The 23531-nt window shown below is 36.8% G+C and overlaps 1 protein-coding gene across 1 annotated transcript in view; it reads left to right on the plus strand.

Moving 5' to 3' along the window:
- The window catches only part of scrib (scribble planar cell polarity protein), a 112989-nt gene that overhangs the window by 46092 nt on the left and 43366 nt on the right, over positions 1 to 23531 (plus strand). The window contains 15 exon segments of the mRNA XM_052142559.1: positions 3532 to 3649; positions 6041 to 6119; positions 6475 to 6564; positions 7243 to 7299; positions 7448 to 7511; positions 8156 to 8230; positions 8657 to 8801; positions 10494 to 10612; positions 11106 to 11305; positions 11489 to 11655; positions 11800 to 11930; positions 14634 to 14762; positions 14915 to 15091; positions 15345 to 15752; positions 19584 to 19646. Coding sequence (XP_051998519.1) covers positions 3532 to 3649; positions 6041 to 6119; positions 6475 to 6564; positions 7243 to 7299; positions 7448 to 7511; positions 8156 to 8230; positions 8657 to 8801; positions 10494 to 10612; positions 11106 to 11305; positions 11489 to 11655; positions 11800 to 11930; positions 14634 to 14762; positions 14915 to 15091; positions 15345 to 15752; positions 19584 to 19646 — 2022 coding nt within the window.

The raw sequence follows: 23531 nt of genomic DNA on the forward strand, positions 1-23531 counted from the left end.
CTTTGTGTTAGAAAGGTCATATGCGAGGAGTTGTGAACTATAATGAATATTCAGAATCAGAATCAGCTTTATTGCCAAGTATGCTTACACATACAAGGAATTTGTCTAGGTGACAGGAGCTTCCAGTCAACAACAATACAAACAATACCAAAAACAGCAGCAAGACATAGGTAATTAAAAACAAAAAAGAACACAAAATAAATAATTATACATATACGTACATACATACCTTCATACATACCCACATACACACGTAGTGCAAATCTAATACAATATGTTATATAAAGAACAAAAACCTGTATATTATGTACAGAGCAATGTAAGTAATGGCAGAAGTGGATAAGTTGGATAATATAAATTTAAATTAAAATTAAACTGTGTATTGCACATAATTATTGCTCAATGGGGCAATTTAATTGTTCATTAGATGGATGGCCTGAGGGAAAAAACTGTTCCTGTGTCTGACGGTTCTGGTGTTCAGAGCTCTGAAGTGCCGGCCAGAAGGCAACAGTTCAAAAAGGTAGTGGGCAGGGTGAGTGGGGTCCAGAGTGATTTTACCAGCCTTTTTCCTCACTCTGGAAGTGTATAGTTCTTGAAGGGGGGGCAGGGGGCAACCAATAATCCTCTCAGCAGACCGAACTGTCCTTTTGTAGTCTTCTGATGTCTGATTTCGTAGCTGCACCAAACCAGACAGTTATTGAAGTGCAGAGGACAGACTCAATGACTGCTGAGTAGAACTGTTTCATATTGAATATTGATTGTAATTCACACCTGAGGAGACAAAGACCCTCCCCTGGGCCTATCAATGAGGAATGTGACAGAAAGAGAATGAATGTGAGGAGACTTAATGATCCAAATCAAGTTTCAAGTTAAAAGAAGTAATCTTGACTATACATTTTCTTTACATAGAGACTTTACTTAATTTTAGACCTACACTACCATTTAAAAGAAATTTAAATGGTTTATGATAGTAAAAACATTGATATTGTGAACTATTTTTACAATTTAAAAGAACAGTTTTCTATTTGAATATGTTGTAAAATACAATTTGTGATAATTACTGCAGTCTTCAGTGTCACATGATCCTTCAGAAATCATAATAAGATGATTTTCTAATATGGGCATATTTACATCACATTTGACACATTTACACCCGAACACATATTTGCAAGCACAAGCTTCGTTGATGATAATGAGGCAGCATAAACACTAGTTTAAATATAATCTAAACATTTCTATTTTTTATATCATATTTATATTATACAGCATACAATTTAAATACCTGCTTTAGCCAAAACAACATTTAAATGTTGTTTAAAACTTGCCTATTAGGACATATTACAAATTTCAATACTCTGAATCCTGTCTGGAAACAGTCCCACTAGTAAAATATGTTCATGTTTATATAAAATAACATATCAACTAATATGTAAGTAAAACTAAATTACTTACTCATCCGAAATTGTATCCTTTGCTGGATCAAGTCTCTCTTCAAAATGCAAACGTTCATCAGAGTCCCACTCTTCTTCTGAGGAAAATGTTAAGTCTTCGTCACTGTCCAGGAGTTTTCTTGCCTGTGTATCGTCCCATCTTCCAAATGAAGTGAATGAACTTGATGTTTTTAAGGCACAGTCGGGGGTGTTTACCATTTGCATTGAGCGCCTCAGCTCATTACCTTATGAATAGCGCGCACTGCCCGTGGGTGTGATCACATTAGGGATAATTAGCTGAGCCAGGAGAAACTGTACATCGCTTTGTTTCATACCTTGCATTGCAGGGGAATATTTGTTTTTAAATTTGAATTGTTTTATTTAAAAGTAGACATTTAAGCTTTCTTTAGACACATGTTTCATGTTTGTGTGATAAGTATTCGCAGAGTTTCAGTTCATTTTTGTGACGCGTTTTAGATATATGCTCGCGAACACAGAGACCACTTACTGCTCACACTTTTTATTTTGTTTATTTTACAAAAGCATAAAGTTTTGATGATATTGTGAGTGTACACATATAAAAGTAGACCCTATATTTTTTATTTTGTACTGCCCTTCAGATGCTACATAAAAAATCTACATATATTTGACGAGACAAAATAATTACAATTCACACAGATGATCTTTTTAATTGATGTGTTGTCGTCTTAAGCATCAATGCATGTTTGCACCTTTTGTAATAGTTGTGTATGAGTCCCTCAATTGTTCCAAGTGTGAAAAGCTGGATCTCCGCATCATATAGGCTAGCCACTGTTGCGAAGAACTCAGAAACAAAGAAATTTGCAGAATGTGCAAATGGAGGATTCTTTTTAAGAACAGTGTGCAGCTTCACTGCTCAGGACAAAGTGTGGGCTCATGCACAACTTTAACAAAAGATAACAGGCATTGATTATAATTCAATGAAGATGTGAGGCATCTATTTCTCAAACAAGAGACTCTGATGTACTTATTCGCTTGTTTAGTTGTACATCTGGCCTTCCACATCTCTTTCTGTCTTTTGAAGACTGTAGTGTTCACCTTTGTATGAAATCTTAAATTTTTTGGCAATTTCAAGCATTTTATGGCCTTTATTCATCAAAACAATGATTGACTGGTGAGTTTCGAGAGAAAGCTGTTTATTTTTTGCCATTTATGACCTTATATTGACCTTAAGACATGCCAGTCACAGCATACTATGGTAACACAAAAACAAAGACAATATTAAGCTTCATTTAATGAACCAAATATCTTGAAACTGTGTTTGATATAATGGCAAGTGATTTTCTAGTATCAAATTAGTAATTTAGCATGATTACTCAAGGATAAGGTGCTGGAGTGATGGCTGCTGGAAATGGGGCCTGTCTAGATTTGATCAAATATGACTTTTTTCAAATAGTGATGTTGCTGTTTTTTTGGTGTTTTTTTTTACATTATTAATGTCCCAACTGTAATGTGTGATCAGTTGAAAGCCACTTTGGTGAATTAAAGCACCAATTTCCTTCAGAAACGGATAAATCTGTATATTGTTCCAAACTTTTGGCTGCCAGTGTAATTAGTAAAATTGATGTTTTTGTAATGTACCCATTTAGAAGGTCCCCTGTACAATTAACATCAGTCCTGTTAATTTTCTGGGAAAGAAGTATATTTCATATTTAATCAAAAGGGACGTTATAACTGAAATATACCGTTATGAATCGATATCGAATAAAAATCGATCTGAGAGCTTGTGAACCTGAATTGAATTGGGAAGTCTGTATCAATACTCAGAACTGTTATAATTATAACAAATGAGAATGGCAAATAATTGCTAAATTTAAAAAAAAAAATTGTTAACAAAATGTGCATTACCTGTTGACAAAACCTTTTAGTAGGTCTTGTTACTGACAAGGAAAATCTAACACTTCTGTTAAATGGCCAGATGGACATGTTAGTCTAATGCGATTACTGTCAAATTGGCCAAATATCAATCAATTAATTAGCCTGGCCAATATATCCATTTGTCACTATTGTCTAGGCGTATGTGTGTAGTGTGTGTAATTCTTAGTATTTTTTTCTCTTGCAGCCTTTCTTCAGACTGCACAATCTGCGGAAGCTGGGCCTCAGTGACAACGAGATTCAGAGATTACCACCTGAAGTGGCCAACTTTACTCAGCTTGTAGAGCTGGACATCTCCAGAAATGGTACACAAACTCTATCTCTCTTAAATGTGATCTGCTTCTGAAACACTTGCATACTGTCTTATACTGCTCACTTTTGCATTCACATTAAAATATTTACACTTTATTATTAACCCTGGGTGGCTTTTGAAAGTTTCCTTACACCGAGCACTGGAATGTTTTCTTTGTTGAGCCACGTCTATTTAAAACTTGTAAGCAGTACATCATTGTCAACGCCCAATTGTCTTCTCATGTGCCTCACACAGCCCAAGGCACATTCACTGTTTGTCTCAGATGTATCGGGACTAAATCTGTGAATGTTGAATGTGTTGGTCTGTATTTAGACTATGCAGTGTTATATTCTGCAACTCAGCAAATGAAATGACTCTCACAGAGTCACGGCCGGGTGTATGGCTTGTATCCCATAGAACACAGAGGAAGAAACACACATGCGCGCACCCACACACACACACACACACAAACATGTTTACTTATAAGTACTTAAACGTTTACACACATTTTACAAATAAGGACTAAATAAGGTTATAATAAGGTTACCCCATGTGACTCTACCCTTCCTAGCAACCGAGCCAATTTGGTTGCATTGGAGACTTGGCTGGAGTCACTCAGCACCCCTGGATTCGAACTCGTGACTCCAGGGGTGGTAGTCAGCGTCTTTACTCGCTGAGCTAAGGATAGTGGTGAGCCATCAGCTTTGCAGAAGAAATGTGGCCAGGAAAAAATATTGAATGTTTGTGATATCGACAGTAGAACTCACGGCTATGTTTACTAGTGAAAGTAAGAGCATTTCCACATGCACAATGAAACAAGAACTTAGAGGATTAGGACTAAGCAGCTGTGTGGTCACAAGAATGAGGCTAATTGGAAAGAACAATTTCAATTTGGTAGGGAGCATACAGATTGCACTGTGGAGCAATGGAAAGGGTCATGTGGTCTGATGAGTCCAGATCTACCCTATTCCAAAGAGATTGGTGCATCACGATAAGAAGGGAAGCGCATGAAGCGATGCAACTGTCATGCATAGTACACACTGTGTTATGATCTGGGGTTGCTTCAATAGGGCAGATCTAAGCTCAGCAACATTATGCGGCGATAAAATGATGTCTGCTGACTATCTGAATGTACTGAATGACCTGAATTATCCCATCAGTGGATTTCTTTCTTCCCTGACAGCATGGGCATATTCCAGGATGACAATAGAAAGATTCATCGGGGTCAAGTTGTGAGAGTGGTTCAGGGAGCATGAGGAATCATTTTCACACATGAATTGGTAACCACAGTATCCTGACCCCATTGAAAGTCTTTGGGATGTGCTGTAGAAGACTTTACGGAGTGGTTCAACTCTCCCGTCATCAATACAAGATCTCGGCCAAAACTTTCTGTAACATCGGACTGAAATGTTGTGACGTTGCATAAGTTTGTCGAAACGATGCCACAACGAATATGCGCCATAATCAATGCTAAATTAAATATGGAATTTAGCATTGATTAACAACTAAATATTGTTGTACAAGTATGCAAATTGTTTTTTTTGGGCCAGGCAGTGTAGTTATCTCTGCATATTAAACTGGGATATAAGAAAGTATTTTAACACTGAAAAAGTTACAAACTTCAGCTTTAATTTAAAGTGTTACCATTTGCTTTATGAATTGTTTTTTCTTATGATGATGTCCCAAAGGAAAGTTTAGATTTAGCTAACTTCTTGGGACAATATTTTGTAAAATAAAAAGTAACTAACACACACATACAACTCTTAACACAGTCATATTACACTCTCCTCCCCTTCTTTCCTGGCCATCTGGTAGCCATTATTAACTCTTTTCCCGCCAGCGTTTTTAAAAAAAAGTTGCCAGCCACCGCCAGGGTTTTGGACGATTTCCGCTAAACTTTAATGGCCCGCAGAATATTTTCTTCCATGAATATATGAAGATGCTATATATCACAATAAAGATCTGAGCCTCTGCTTTTAGGCAAAAAAAACGATTTTATTTTATCTTCATTTGTTCTTTTTTTATTGCGACTTGAACAGAGGTCGGTTTTGTCAAAAAACAACATTTCAGACAAAAAGCTGATAAAAAGGCATGTTTATGTCTGATATTTTGAGCTTCTCAATACTCCACTTCTTCATGTTTGAGACGATCACAGTCTGTTTCTTTGATCAAAGAGTTGCGTACTCTTTCAAAACATGTGGAGGGGTCTTCCTTACCATATAACACCTAAAACACGGAAACCCGGAAAATTCCGTGTTTGGCGGGGAAGCGTTTTTTCATAAAACACGGAAAATTCCGTGTTTGGCGGGGAAAGAGTTAAGAAACCTGAAAAAATGCTCATTGTCATGACACTCCTTTTCAGTGCATTATGCTGACTTAGTCTCTCTCTCTTCCATACGCACAGATATTTCTGAAATTCCGGAGAACATTAAATTCTGTCAGGCCTTGGAGATCGCGGACTTCAGCGGAAACCCCCTGTCCAGGTTAGTGAGTTGGAGGAACCTCAAATTCCCCCAGATCTCTGGCTCATACCAAATGTCACTTTCTTGAAAAAGGAGCGGAAATAGTGGAAAGGGAGAAGAAAACTTATCAATAAAAGTCTTGACAACAGAGTTTGACAATAAGAAATGTGTTATATGTCATCATATGTTTTGGAAAAAATGCTGTCAATTTGTTTTAGTAGCACGAGAGAATGTAGTGGGCTCTTTGTTAGGGTCAGTCCTTGCACACAGACATTAGAGAATGTAAACTATTAATCACATAGGTGCTTCCCACACCTTACTTACATGAGATCAGGATGATGAGCGCTGGTGCTATTATCTCTCTCTCTCGTCGCAGGTTGCCTGATGGCTTTTCACAGCTCAGAGGTCTGGCTCACCTGTCACTCAATGATGTGTCACTGCAATCTCTACCCAATGACATAGGAAAGTAAGTACATACAAATATATGCACTTTTCTCCCCAATTTGGAATTCCCAATGTACTCTAGGTCCTCGTGGTGGCATAGTGACTCGCCTCAATCCAGGTGGCGGAGGATGAATCTCAGTTGCACCTGAGACAGTCAATCCACGCATCTTATCATGTGGCTTGTTGAGCGCGTTACCGCGGAGACCTAGCGCATGTGGTGGCTCACGCCTTTCCCCACGGCATCCACACAAAATATATAAACAGTAGGCTACATGCACATATTAATTGGAGTCCTCTGCGTGTGTTTTGCGGTATAAACGTTGATGATTAATCGATGATGTATCGTCATTTCCATGACAATCGATTATGAAATTGAACATCCCTAGGACCGACCTAACATGAAACCTGCTTATGCTATTAAAAAAAGTAATACATCTAATTACTCAGTTATAAATATTATACTTGTATTTTATATGACATTTTTCTGTAAAATTTTTTCTCTATAACTATAATTTTAATAACTTGTTTTTGTAATTGTCATAAAAGCAGGCAACTCATTCACATACAGACTCATACACATGCTTTTTGACCATTGCTGGTGTCGTGCAGATGGAGGAGCCTCTCACAATTCCAAACCAAGTGACACACTCACCATCTGACACGCACACATGTCTTTTTCTCTGTCTTTCTCTCCTCTCAGCTTGTCAAACTTGGTGACTCTAGAGCTAAGGGAGAATCTACTGAAATCCTTACCCACGTGAGTATTTCCCCTCATACACTTTCAGAACTGCAGTCATTAGATTCAGTGTTGTGAGAAGAGCACTCAAGATCTGAATTCACACCCAAAACCCACAGTAATGGATGCAAATAGAAATCAAATGTGAAATGTGTCTGTCATCATTTAGCTCGCTTTCCTTCCTGGTTAAACTGGAACAGCTGGATCTGGGCAGCAATGTACTGGAAGTTTTGGTAAGAACCAGCCAGCTAGGCACACATTTATATCCACATGTTGTAAGACATTGTACAAAAAGAAGATATTTAATTGTAGTCCTGAGATTAATTTGAATGTGTTGAAGCAGGTCACAGGTCTTTTCAGATAATGTCATAGAAGGCTAAATGCAAATGTTAAAATAATGGATTTGCACAAGCTATGATGTAAGTTTCCTATGCAGCCCTTTCCTATTCCTATGCATATTACTGGGCTTCTGCGTTTTTTTGTTTTTAAGGACATTTTTGTGTACCTTTGTGCAGTTTTGGTACTGTGTTGGGTTGCTACTTGATGTCTGGATCCTAAAGCACAACCACTGTTTTGAGGCACTGTTTCAGAAGTTAGATAATGTTTTATCTCAGCTCAATGAAAGGTTAAGTAGTGAGTAAACATTGTGCTCATAAACATAATGTATGTCATGTTTGAGTTTATTTGGAGCTTATGTTTTCATTTGCCCCAGTTGTTCTACACATCTCTGATTATCTTTTACTTATTCAACACCTGAGCACCTGCCGATTAATCTGTTTTTTGTATGTGTGTTATTTAAAGTGTGCCTCATTTGTTCTGTTTTATTCTTCTTCGTCTCCTGTCTTTTGATCTGCTTTCTTTTATTCCTTCCCCTCAGCCTGAAACACTTGGGGCACTGCCCAATCTTCGTGAGCTTTGGTTGGACAGAAACCAGCTCTCCTCACTACCTCCAGTGAGTACAGACCACTTCTGGTTGAAGTTTGAATGGGTTATTTGGCTTGATGGTTTTAAATCTAGTTAAGATTCATATACATTGCAAATTCTGTCCTTTCAGACATTGTTTAAAGATGAAGTGTGTATTTTTTAATGTTAAATTAATGTATTCTGTTCCAGCTTAATATGCAAAGACTTTAAATAAGACATTCCCCTTAAAAGTGTTAATACTGTTGTTCTGTGGTGCTTTCAAAACATTGCTCTGTTTGTTAGAACCTCCCACCATGTGTTTGGTACCCTCTGTTTGGCTTACCAGTTGAAGATGGGGGGGCCCCCGAACACATTATTTGTTTGGCATGTGCCTGTTCTGCTGATAACTAGAGTGGAAACTGGAGTGGCTTAATTAATTCTTGGCTGACTGAAAGATGACTTCTGTCTTTAACAGGAGCTGGGGAACCTGCGACAGCTGGTATGCTTTGACATATCAGAGAACCGTCTAACAGCGCTTCCCACTCAAATCAGCGGCCTTATCGCTCTCACTGACCTCCTGCTCTCCGAGAACCTTCTGGAAGTCTTGCCGGACAGCATTAGTAAGACGCTACCCCTTGCACAAGCATCAATATGTACAAGCCTGTTAATGACTTTTCCAATGTATAGAGACATGACTGAGATGCAATAGACACGTTATCCTGGCTTGTATGCCACCCTAGTCTAAATTAAATGCGTACCCATTTGGCAACACTGTGTTTATTATAGTAACTTAATGATGGCTGCCTTATTTGCTCAAAGGGTGTTGTCGTTACTATACACGGGCAATTAACATACACCAACTGCACTCAGAATTATTGCAAATTGTACCCTTCCTTATGATTCTAGTGATTAGCCAGAGGGAACTTTTTTTTTACCTCAAATTTCATACTTGAATCCAAGCTGGTGACAAAATCATTTTCAAATGTAAATCAAATGTTATCATATTCAGTATGATACGATACACTTTCAATAAAGCAATTGCAAAATTATCAAAATGTATTAAAAAAACATTGTGATTGTAGTCACTTTTAAAAATTCAGTTTATGTTGACTAAGCTACTGAGAAACAAGTGCCAGAGAGTTTGTTCGTTTTGGAACCACAGCACTGCCCCCTAGTGTCATATTATTGCTGTACTGGCATTACAGGCACAAATATCAGTTTCACATCACTTATGTGTGCTGCTTGTATAATTATTAAGGCTGTGATTCGATTAACATTTGTAACTAATTAATCACAGTTTTCTGTGATTTAATTGTGATTTATTATGGTATATTAAAATATAATCTTAAATATATTTACTTTTTACTTTGTCTTGAAGAATGTTAAAATGTTCAGTTTTTCCAGATACTGTTAATTAGCCACATATTTTACAGGTATAATATGTTTACAAGGTATATAATGTTTACATGCCACAAAATCAGTGGACATGCTACAATTAAAAGTTGGGCAAAATCTTCTACCATTTTTCAGTTTTAAAAAATGGGCAGATACAGTTTATTCTCTATCAAGCATTATTGGCAGGATAGACTTAAGTGTACATTTCCAATGCATTATTAGACATTATACTTACAGATATAAAACAAATTTAATTTAAAAGTTAAGCACTTATACAGGTTAATGACAAAGATCCAAGATATTAAACCTTATTGTGCTGTCAGTCGATTCAAACTTTGAATCGTGATTAATCGCAAAATGTTTTGTAGTCAATCCCAATTCATCTGAGATTTTGAAAGTGCTGAATTTGACACCATATGTACTTTCCTTTCAAAATGTGAAAGCTCAGTGAGTGAGCTTTTTCGGGTAATGTGAAGGGAAACAGTACAGCAGGTTGCCTGTATCTCTCCCACACCTGGCTCACCGCTTTCAGGTGAAGTCTTCATTCTCCTTACAGTAAATACGCTCCCGTGTTTATTATGCCTGGGACATGTGTCACGCAAAATGAATAAGGGTGCACTGCTCCACACAATCAGATTCTGTGTTGGCATGTGAAGTCGACTCGAGCGTGTACCTCCTACAAATTCTATATGCCAAATAATAGCCACAGGAAGTGGGGGAAACATTAGTGTTAGAAGTTTCAGGAAGTGAAAAAAAAAAGATACTCCATTAATTGCTTTAATTTATTCAACACGTTAAACAGTCAACAATTAATCATGGAAAGCCTCAATGTTCATCCTGAAGATTATTTGGTTTGAGGATTTCATGGGTTCTTTGCTTTATGCAAAAATATTGAATCTGCTTGTCTCTCCTAACAGGTTCGCTTAAGAAGTTGTCCATTCTGAAAGTGAACCAGAACCGCCTTGTGCATCTCACTGACTCCATTGGCGAGTGTGAAAACCTGACAGAGCTAATGTTGACTGAGAACCTTCTCCAGGTACACAAGCCCACACCATACTCTAAATCAGTTCTGCACTTTTTCAGTTATAATCTAATCTCCATGATCCCTGACATATTACGTTTAACTCTCCCTTATAACTGCATCTTTTATTAAGTCTGTGAAGCTTGTTTTGAAGCATCAAATTACACATTTACACAGTATTTCCATATTTTTTTACTGTATGTGAGTATTTCTTATTTTCAATTGGTGCCACTGAGTAAATTATTTCTCAAAAACTAGCCATTTGTTTACTTCATAATTCACTTTACTTTAACTATGATCTTTTGATTGCACAGGCACATTTATCTACTAAGGAAAAAAATAATTAGGAAAAACACAAGCGAATGATCAAAAAGGAGCCAACAATATTAGTTGCAATGTCACATTTCACACATTTCAAGAGTATTTTACCAGAATACTATAAATCCAGAGCAGATGTGTAAGTCCAGAACCCACTGTAAAATATTCCTTCTGCTGGCTTCTCTTTCAGTCTCTTCCCCGCTCTCTTGGGAAGTTAAAGAAGTTGACCAACTTGAATGTTGACCGAAACCGCTTGAGCAGCGCGCCGGCAGAGCTGGGAGGATGTGTCTGCCTGAACGTGCTATCTCTCAGAGATAACAGATTGGTTAAACTACCTGCTGAGCTCGCCAATGCCACAGAGTTACATGTGCTGGATGTGGCAGGCAACAGGTAAGAAATACATTCTGGAGGGAAAGACAAATATAGGTCTCTATATCATATGAGTTAGATGTAAGGTCAGAGTGACCATGATACTATAAAGCAGAGCTAAAGACTATTTCATGCATCAATAATTCCGTTGCACCATTTATTTTTACTTGAATTAGTCTCCTCATCTCTCATTCTCTGTCCTAGGTTGCAGAACTTGCCTTTCTCATTGGCCAATCTGAACCTGAAGGCCATGTGGCTGGCAGAGAACCAGTCTCAGCCCATGTTGAAATTCCAGACAGAAGATGATGAGCAGACTGGGGAAAAAGTTCTCACTTGCTACCTACTGCCCCAGCAGCCCTCATCTAGCCTTGGTAAGACACATTACTGTCCTTTAGCCAGACACATTCATTGTGAATCTATAGTTCACATCATATTGCAGTATTTTTTAAGCACAATAGTGCATACATTGATATTAAGAAGCATCACATCTCTCTTTTCTCACACTCTCTTTCCAGAAAATCTTCTGGAGAGGAGCGCTGATGAGACCTGGCCCACAGACACTAATCTGAACCGAGTGTCTGTCATTCAGTTCCGGGAGGACTCAAAAAATGAAGAGGAAGATGAGGAGACTGCGGCAGAGAGGAGGGTGAGTGTGGCTATGTGTACAGCTGAAGTGCCCAAACTAGGACCCATGGACCGTGATGACCTTTTATTTGGCCCGCCTTGCGATAGATGACAAAAAAATATGGCATTGATGCAGCTCTTTGTTTTTAATTCATCTTTTTTATTTTTTTTTATTTTTGCATTACAAAAACTATAGCTTATTTGAAAAGAAGAGTGTATAAGGGATTACATTTTTTTATATGTATATGCGTACTTCAATGACCTTTTTAAATGCTGTCTGAAAGTTCGCTCCATCGGCCATCCCAGATGCCACCCCAAAATCTTCACTATGATTGGCCAGCTCCAAAGTTGGAGGTGGGCGTTCTGTAATGCCAGACCGAACCTAGTTGGTTTAAAACAGAGTGGGAAATGAAGCAGTGTCAAGAAGTGACATGTAATTAGGTGGACTCGTGGAACAGTGCGTACAGTCATCCGAAATGAAATATGGCTTGAATGCGCACTATAGGTTGTGCAGCATTTCATATACTCGTGAACACGACCACTGAAGCGCACTGTGAAGTGGGCTTGATAAAGTCAAGTGATGGAGCATTTCAATATAAACAACTGTTCCATTCACTCCAAACACTGCACTATTAATGAACAGACCAGGACTCTCAAAAATCCCTATTCTCCCCTGCCAGCTAGACAAAAACGATAATGCAGTTAACTAATTCTTCATATTTCATCTTATTCTGATAAACCAAGTTTGGGGTGTGTATAACATCTGTGTGCATCATACTGTAATTCGTTTGTCAAACATTAGGATATCTCGAATACTTGCCTAAAAACGGATAGCTGAAAGTTTATTAATAACCATAAGATACAATGCTATATTTTTGCATGTTCTTAATCATAATCATATTTTGGAGTCAACTAAATTAATAGTTCTCAATTTTTTAATTTGCAGAAATGTGCTTTGTAGCTTTTATTTCCCTTAAGAAAAGAAGCAAAAGTACAATTTAAGTTTTTGATGTCACAATAGGAAAACAGTTTTAATGTCAAATAAATGTAAGTAGGCTAAATGCATTAACTACGCAAAAACATTTTACAGCATGGTTTATTTAAATAATCCTATTACATTTGACAGTCCCAATAAATGGTAATACTGAGTGAAATCCAGGACAATGTATAGCCTAGGTCTATGATCAGAAATATCTTTAATATCATCTTTGTCACAAAACAAAACAATATCGTACTTGATAGTATTATGTGCAAAGAACTACCATGTGTTCACTGTGAGGAGATGCGCTGTTTTAAAGAGACAGTAGCCATGTTTTACGAGACGCTTACATTTAGTCGTTTAGCAGACATTTTATCCAAAGTGACTCACAAATGAGAAAGAGACACAACATCCATAAAAAATATATTGATTATATAAAATGATGTACATTGTGCAAGTATAGGACACTTGATGATTTTAATTTTAGAGTTATGTGTGTTTTGCAGTATTAATATTTAATTTTAACATAATACAGTTTGATATATGCAACGTTTACTTTTGTCCCACTGCCCTTAATCAAGTTTGATTTTTTTAAGAATGAATTAACAATTCATGACATTTTGAAAAGTATATTTTCACCTTGAAAAATACAGTATATTTTCATTTTAGAAAATGTGTTGTAAAGATGTGTACACAGATGTGTTTAAGATGCAAGAATATGTTATTACTTTTTACTTGATGGTTGTGCCACCTGACTTTAAATTTGTTTTTAGTGGTATTAAATCAGAACCTTTGTTGAAAATTGTATACAAGTTTTTAAAAACCTTATGAACTCAACTTGATACAAATAATATATGTATGAGAACTTGGCACATGTGCTATAAACCTTGTTTATATATATATATATAATCACTATTAATGCATTTGCTGCTAATACAGCATAAACACTGGTTTGAAGACCAGAACCTTTGCAATCTGTCTGCCTGGAGTATTACACTGACACACACTTCGCAACACACATGCACAACATCACTTCTGTGTCATTGAATAAATGGAAAAAGGATCTCTTAACACTATTTGATATACATAACATTCACAGATGGGACATGAAATAGAAATCAAGAATTTTTCAGCCTAAGTAAGGCACTTTAATTACCACAGAAGCACGTCAAGTCTTATCATCACCATAATACAGAATGAGATGTTTTAGTCTGCAAGCACTTGTTTTGTGAAGTTCAAAGCGGCACTGACACAAGTAATGAACAAAGCAGATAGAAAAGTCTGCCGGCTGATTAATATTTTGGAGGATGTGAGTTTAAGAGATTTAATGCCCATTGCAATATATATGCAACATATGTGGAGACTAGTTCTTTCAATTAGACAACCTCCCATTTAGACTTTGGGAAACTTTTGATTTGACCTAATTTGGTTCTACTTTAGTGTATTTCTATCTTTATATATCACGGAAGGCTTTGTTTGGAAAATGCTAATAAAGCATTATATTGTTACATATTGTTTGTTTTCTTTCCTAAGATGGAAATAAATACATTTAGACAGGAAAGGTACATATAGTGTCAAATTCAGCTCTTTCAAAATCTGCTATGAATCGGGATTAACTACAAAACATTTTGCGATTAAACGCGATTCAATGTTTGAATCAACTGACAGCACAAAAAGCTTCATTATCTTGGATATTTGTCATTGATATGTATAAGTGCTAACACTGTTGCTGTATCTATGAATTAGCAGGGTCTACACAGAAGAGCAACACCACATCCCAGTGAGTTAAAGGTGATGAAGAATGTTATTGAAGCCAGAAGAAATGAGGCTTACACAGCTAAGCCAGATGGAGATCTGGAGTCCCCAGACTCTGAGGTAAACACAAACTAACACAGCCTTTTTTCTCTTTGAAGTGGACATTGAAGGCATAATACCACTTAGGGGTTTATTTATATTGTGAACTATATATTCAAACTGACAAACAAACTGCACATGTGTAATTTTAATGTTATGTGATTGGTTCACAGGAGAAACGATTGAGTGGGCTTTCCAATCAAAGTCATGATTCTCAAGTGTCTAGTAACACCGAATCTGCCACTATGCAGGATGAGAGGCGGGGTGTAAACAGTACAGGGGTGGAACTTAATAATGGACAGGGTCAAGAGGAGGAGGAACTTGATGAAATGGAGGTGGAATATACTGAGGTAAGCCATTTTGTAACTTCAAATTGTTGACATAAACTAGATATTCTTCACGTGCAAGCTAAAGTGTAAATAACATTTAGGTTTTTGTGCGTACATTTCAGTTTGATGAACAAAACCCTTGTAAATTAGCACATCTGGCATATTTTCTGTGGTGCTGATCTTACAAATGTAAATGGTCCTGTTTATATGCACGTTGAATCAAAAAAGCATGCAGTTTAGCTTAAATTGGACCTTTTTCTTACATTCCTCACAGCCTTCTGTGCGCTTTGCTGAAGAGCCCATCATCCGTGGCGGCGATGATGAGGATGACAATGAAGTAGATGATGAAGATTATGCCGACCGGAGTGATGAGGACTCCCGAACAACCCCTTTCCCTGCTGAGAAACAGCGGCTCATACGTAAAGACACACCACACTACAAAAAGCACTTCAAAATAACCAAGCTGCCCAAGCCTGAGGCCGTTGCAGCCCTGCTACAAGGCTTTAGCCCTGACGGCCTCTCACCTCCTGCTCACACACTTGAGGATGAAAGAGATGGTGAGGAGGAGGATGAAGATGAGGAAGAGGGAGGAGTATTAGTCAGTACTCCTTTCCAGCACAGACTAGAAATTGCTGAGTTAGAAGACAGCAGGCGGGTGAACTCATCCCTGCAGCCGGTGAAGGTAAGAAGGGCTCAGAGATCAATATCTAGAAGGATGTATGGTGGAAAGTCTGCTTACCTTGAATGAAAGTGCACAGATCTTAGCAGATTGCCGAAATCATCTTATACTAGGAGTTCCACTGACTACTTAATTAGTTCTGCCACTAGTGTCTGTTTCGACTTGTTGTGAAAGACATGACTTCAGTTGTGCTTGTTCTATACGGCGAAGGTAAATTTGTTATTATAAGGTGAAACTGGAGTGTTTTGTATTCACAAGCATGTTATAAGCGAACAATGCTGGGCATTCTCTCCATTCTTGCACTCTTTATCAATGAAGATTTTACAAAAACGGCTGATTATGAGCCATTAACATTAGGTAAACATTTGAGTAGTCATGCAAGCCCTAATATATATACTATGTCAGGGTTTATGCAGTTGAGGTGTTTAGTAAATACACGCATTCACCCTCATCTCCGTACCAAGAGTGTATAGAAAAAATTGTTTCAGTCCAAGGTTTACAAAACCTTTTTGCTGCCTAAATGAACATCCATTTTATCTGGATCGGCTTTAGAGCCATTAGCCCTTAATGGAATGAACATTTGCAACATGCAAAAATTTATGCCAAGCATATCTTAGACTGTTTTGCCTTTATGATAGATGCTTGTGTTGTGTCTGCCCTTTTATAATGAAACATTCGAGTTTACTGACAACTGCATACCTTGAACAAATTTAGGTTTGAATGAGAGGACAGCACATCAAATAACAAAGCTGCACCCTTTGTTATGCCCTACGCTTTGACTATACATTAGCCCCTCCTCCACAGCCTGACTCCACCCCATTGAGCACTGCTCTTGCCTCTCATAATCATTATTTGCTGTCTCTGCTGCCTGAGGACCTTTGCTAGCCTTTCCACAACTGTGTGTGTTTGTCCAAATCTGATCATATAAAATCATACTTAATAAGCTTCACATCAATGGATTAATCAATAAATGAATCCATGATGCCTAACAAAGATGATAATGATGATTTGTATTATACCAGAATTATAAATATAAAAATGTTGTCTTTTATGCATTTGAAATGGAAACATCCAGCCTACAAAGCTCACATGAACTCTTTAAATGGGGTTTTGCTGGTAGAAAAACTGTAAAAATAGTGGAAAAGAAAAACTTGTGGAAGGTCTTTGACTATTCTTAACAAATTTATTTAAATTGTTTAAATAAAATTACCATTAAGACAAGCACTTTTTAAAATCTGGACCAGGGTCAAGGACAAAAGAAACAAAAGTGTGTGTGTGTAGTCCCCATGACTGGATGGTTGAGTGACTGAGGAATGCTTGCACAGGGCTTGTTTGTATATTTGACTTAACAGTCGGCTCTGTGACTGTTCCTGTGTGAATGTTACGTGGATAATTGCTTTATAACTGTATTTTACTAATGCTTATGTCTGGGTTAATATTGCCAACCTGTAACTCTGGTTGCTTCACCCAGCTTTAAGTTTTTCATCTTCACCATGTTATATACTTTTAAGTTATATGCAAAACATTTTAGTATTTCTTTGTGAAGTGCTATGTAGCAGTAAAAAATTGATTTGCTTATGTGAAAAATCTAGTGTTGACAGTATGTGTTACACCATCTGTAACACTATCCTATCAAAAGAAAATCCTATAAAACATAATGGCATTTGTAAAATATTTAATACAGATAAGGAGAGAAAGATTTTCCAGCATTTGCTGTGACTTGCCTTATACATTCTGAAAACAGGGATATGCGTACTGTCATTTAAAGCTGCACTACAGAACTTTAGGCTCTATAGCGACATCTTTGATGAAACCTAAAATTGAACTGTTTTAGCACTGATCTTCTGCGCGGATGAATCACATCGTTTGAGGTCCATTAGTATATTGTAATATACTAATGATATGGCTAATATGTGTTCAGTTGAAGACACTGTATTACAATCTACAGCCTCAGTGGGCATTGCAAGTGAACCATAATACTACATCTGTAGGTGTATTCACTGCAAACAGTAAGATTATAATAAAAAAAGAAAAGGAAAATTTATTAAAAATGGGGATGAAGTATACTTTATTAAACAAGAAGATAATATGCTCAAATAATAAGCAGATTCTTTTATCATTTCTTGGCAGTAAAGTTATATTAGAGAGATGGTTACACACTAAACAAATTAATATGTACATTTCTGTGCTATGAAATCTGTACATTTATAAACAACTTGGGATGAACATACATTAATGGGGAACTACCTTCAGGGTTGGGAGGGTTACTTTTGAAATGTATTCCACTACAGAAAATGTAATGTGTAACATATTTAATTAATTACTCAAGATCAATAATGTAATCTAAATACTTTGGATTAATTCTTCAGCACTGGTAGAATTTTTCACTTGTTTTGACTATTAAAACTGCCAGTACAGCAAGACAAAATACACATGTTAAAAATACATCCTCTGAAAAACATAAATATCTTATCAGTGTTGTTTCTAAAACAAGATAAAGTAAATTTACCTTGTTTCAAGGACTTTAAGATATTTTTTACAGGAAAACAATAAACATAGCATAATTATATTATCAAGAGTATGATTTTTGCCCTAATATCAAAGGTCTTACTAGAAAAAAGAAATTATGATCCAACGTGATTAAAACGTGATTCTTGATTAAAAAAAAATATGATCGTGTCTGGTAACATGTGCATGTAAAATGGCGAGAAATAGAAACTGCAAGCAAACTGCAGCAATGTTATTAAATGCTAAATATAAAAGTCATGAATATTAGTGAACATGTTACAGTAACTTCACCAGAAAAAGTAGCTTATTTAAAAACATTGCAAAATAATTACTTGTAAACACACAAGTAATGTTCGATTCATTGAAGCCTTACAACTGATATACTGTAAGCTTCAACAACCTTACCAGAAATCATATCCAAGCATTATAGCAAGGAAACATCTTTGCCAAACATTTAACAAATAAACATCCATCAGGAGTCTGCTGTCCTACTGTCAGAACTGCGACTGACTGAAACGCCATAACTTTCCCAGCCGACACTCACGCGACTCAGCCGGACCTTCTTTTCTGAGCTTGCGGACATGACATAAACACGCAAGTAGGAATGATGTAGGCTTGCGGTTTTGCGCCAAATCCAACCTGACAGCTCTAAATAAAAATCTTACCATAGTAAATTGGGGTAAGGTATGGTCTGGGTTTTGAACATATTTTTATATATTCGCTCACGAATTAACTTTTGTTTATTGTAACAAACAAAATCTTGTGTAGTGCAGCTTTAATGAAAAACGTCCCAAAACAAGGTTAATCAAATTCTTGAGATTGAGAAAAATTACAACATGTATATAGTTGTTGATTATAGTTGGCATTACAATGCCATACCTTCTTCCTTCATATGGAATTTCATGGCCAGTTTGAGTGAATCAACTCTTTAGTGATGAATCTGTGAAACAGGACTGTAGTTTAGTTTTTCTGCTTATTCAGTAATTATTAGTTAATCTCTTTAAACTGTGATCTCTCAAAACGGTCTTATACAGATCATTTAGTGTCAAGTTGAGTGGTATTTGTGGTGGAATGCTGTGCCCTGTGTCACTGTGGGTGTGTGCTGCCACTCCGTTATTACCCTATCTAGTTGTGTGTTTTGGTGGTGAGAGTGTCTTATTCTTTTCACTGTGGGTATGTGTGCATTTCATTCAGTCTACGGTGTGAATGTTTGATTTATGTTTTTTTTATATATAATTCCCTGTCATACAGCTTCTGTTTTATTTAATTTTTTTTCTTTTGGCCTGACTAATCTGCATGCCCTCTCGCTGGTTCCTGTCCTAACAGGGGGTGTCATTTGATCAAGTCAATAATCTGCTGATTGAGCCTGCTCGAATTGAGGAGGAAGAGGTCTGTACCTACTCTCTTTCCATCCAAACTCTCGCTCTCTCCTGATCATTCACTCACTCATTATTTACCTGCTGTTCAGGGAATCCCTTCCCACCAGAAAATTCCTTCATTAATCCAAACCCAAAGCCTAGGAAAACACTGACTAACACCTACTTGTAAACCATTGTTCCAATGGATCTTGTGTTTGGAGAGGAAGACATGGATCATAGGGCATCTGTTTACTGATGATGTTTCTTTATTAAAGAAATGCTCCAGCTTCAATACAAAAGTTGCATTAAATCTGCAACATGCTGTCAATGACCACAAAATAACAGACTCAATTTGTTAAAGCTTTACAAGAATGCAGTTACAATGGAACTCTGTGGGGCAAGACATTGCACCAGCTTAAGTATTAAAATACTTGTATATAAAATACTGTTTCAAAGTATAGCCAGGAGTTAACACAAAACTAGTGTAACCGTATCGCTTTCTCTCCTTGTCTATGCAATATCAAATCTGTGTGATAACTTTTAAATATGTCATTGGCGTGTAAAGCTGTTAAACATTTACATGATATTAGACAAAGATACCATAAAGGGGCATGATGTGAGGGGTGTTATGAGCAAGCTTCACAGGAATAAATGTGAGTTACAGTGGCAAGAAAAAGTATTTGAACCCTTTAGAATTAGCTAGTTTTCTGCATTTTTGGTCATAAAATGTGATCAGCTTCATCAAAGTCACAAGTATAGACAATCACAATGTGCTTATGCTAAAAACACACAAACAATTGTAATTTTTCATGTTTTTATTGAACACATCCCATTCACAGTGCTGTGGAAAAATTAAGTGAAACCTTGGATGTAATAACTGGTCGATTCTCATTTTGGCAGCAGTAACCTCAACCTAGCATTTCTGGTAGCTGAGGATTAGACCTGCACAACATTCAGAAGAAATTTTGGACCATTCTTCCTAACATAACTGCTTTAGTTATGGCAGTAACTATTCATAGGATGAATATCAGCCATATTCAGCCATATTCATAGGATGTCTGGTGTGAACGGCTCTCTTGAGGTTATTCCACAGCATCTCTATTGGGTTAAGATCTGGTCTCTGACTGGGCCACTCCAAAGGTGGATTTTCTTTTTTTGTAGCTATTCTGTATTGATTTACTTTGATGTTTCGAGTCATTGTCCTGCTGCATCACCCAAATTCTTCTGAGCTTCAGCTGGTACACAGCCACCCTGACATTATCCTTTAGGATATCTTGATAAACTTGGGAATTTTTCCCTCATTGATGGCAAGCGGTCTATAGCCCACGAAGCAGCAAAGCAGATGCTCCCTCCACCGCACTTCACTTTTGGAATGATGTTTTCATGTTGGTATGCAGTGCCCTTTTTACTTCATGCATAGTGCTCTTCCCAAACAATTCAACCTTAATTTCATCAGTCCACAAACATTTTCCCAGTAGCATTGTGGAGGGTAAAGGCAGTCTTTGGAAAACTTCAGGTGTACAGTAATGTTTTTGTTGGAAAGCAGCTGCTTCCTTTGTGGTGTCCTGCAACTGACACCATGACTGTTTAATTTGTTCTGTATAGTAGACTCATGAACAAAGATGTTAATCATTTCCAATGAGTTCCAGTCTTTATCTGTCACTATAGGGTTCTTGTTTTACCTCATTTGAGAATTCTGCGATGTGCCCTTTGAGTCAAAGGGCACATCGGCCTCTTCTAGTGAGAGTAGCCACAGTACTAAATTGTCTCCATTTATAGACTATTTGTCTAACTGTGGACAGCTGAATATCTGAGCTCATCGAGAGAACTGAACCATTTCCAGCTTTATGCAAAGCAACAATTCTTGAGTGTAGTTCTTCTGAGATCTCTTTTTTACGAGGCATGGTCCATGTCAGCAGATGCTTTTTTGTGAAAATCAAACAAAAAAATCTTTGAGTGCTTTTTACAAGTCAAAGTAGCTCTAACCCACAATCTCGTTTCATTAATTGATGCCAGGTTTGCCAATTTATGTCTGTAGCTTTGTTGACATCATTAGCCTAGGGGTACACAAACTTTTTCCAACATAACACTGTGAATGTTTGAGTGATTCAATATGTACAAAGCAATAATTTGTGTGTTATTAGTTAAAACCGATTGTGTTTGTTCATTATTGTAACTTTGATGAAGATAAAACCACAGCATTGCTAATTCAGCAGCAAAATCTGGTGGAAGTTCCAGAACAGCGAAAAATCGTTTATAACATGTTTAAGGAATTAATATTGTTTTGTAGTTCAGACATTTTCTTTTAACCGTGCTTGCCCTATAGACCATTGTAAGTGCATTACTGTAAATAAAATTTTGGTTTGTTTTTATGAACGCAAGGGAGGAGTCAAAAGTATTTTTTGTGGTAATATTCAACATGGCACAGATGATCATGCTTGATCTTTATTATTGCCCATAAATTATCAAGATTATGAAAATATGCTTTTCTCCAAACTAGCTTCCATTATTTTGTGACTTGTCTGCCGCCTTCTGATTTATTTTTTTTCCCCTGTTTTCCATCCTCCTCTCCCCTGTTAGGCTTTGTGGCCCAGAAGCAAGGAGGACACTTGAGTTAATGAAAATGTTTTTGCAGCATCCTATTATAGGTGTCTCGGACCAGTCTGGTTGAAATCAACAAGACTTTAACACTGACAGTGCACACAAGTAGATGTTCGAAGCAGCTATTTAAATATGTAACAATTTACATAATTGCATACTATGATAAAACGGCATAAATGTTTATTCAAAATTAATCAGTTGTCTTGTGTGATGCTCCAGAAGCCCTTCAAATCACTCTGTCTATAGCTATATATGAAACTGCAACAGTAAGATTTGTATGTCAGTTTCCAAAAAACAAACAAATAAACCAGCCAAAATATTGTTTCAGAAAGGAAGTAATATGTCATATAGTTATTTAATTTACACAATGCAGTATAAAAAGATGATAGCCTAATGAATGCCCTGTTTTTCAATATGTTGGAGTTGATATCATCAGCTGTGCAGCTAATTTCAACAAAAACAGTGGTACATTTATTAACATACATCCATGTTCAATACAAGTTAAGCTCAATCAACAGCATTTGTGGCATAATATTGATTACCACAAAACATTTTGACTTGCCCCTCATTTAAAAAAAATAAAAAGCACAAATCTGGGTTCCAGTGAGGCAATTACAATGGAAGTGAACGTGGTCAATCTGTAAATGTTACAAAACTCACTGTTTTAATATTATAGCGCAAGACATACACATGATGCATGTTAATATGATTTTAGTGTGATAAAAATGCTTATTAACCATTTTTGTATAAAGTTATATCCAATTTTACAACTTCAACTTGTCCAAATGATTTTTTTGTGGTAATCAACATTATGCCACAAATGGTATCTGTTGATCTTAACTTGTATTGAACCTGGAATATTTAACCCATGCAATGATTTAATGAATGCATATTAAGACCCACAAATGTACTTGTGCTTAAGTGTCCAAAATTATACCATACCCAGTGCCACTGTAAGACATTGACTTGATTTGTGACCATCAACCATAGCACTAGACAGAATGATAATATATTTAATAATAAACGTTATAAAAAAATAATACCTAAAGTTGAACATTTATTTCAGCTCGTCACACACATGGTTGTACATCTCCAAATCGACAGTGGATTGCAGTTGAAATCTATTCTCAGTACATCATTCTCTCTTCTTTGACTTCCATTTTTATTATTTCCTCATTAGCTCTCTGATCATATTCACTTTGCATGGCTTGCTGTGGTAGAATCAATCACATCTAGTCCATCCCATGACAGTTTTATTTGACCACTCCTCACCTTGCAATTTGTGACTGTTGGATATGTCACAGTTTTGTGACAT

The sequence above is a fragment of the Xyrauchen texanus genome, chromosome 2, assembly GCF_025860055.1.
Source record: "Xyrauchen texanus isolate HMW12.3.18 chromosome 2, RBS_HiC_50CHRs, whole genome shotgun sequence".
NCBI classification, from domain to species: Eukaryota; Metazoa; Chordata; class Actinopteri; order Cypriniformes; family Catostomidae; genus Xyrauchen; species Xyrauchen texanus.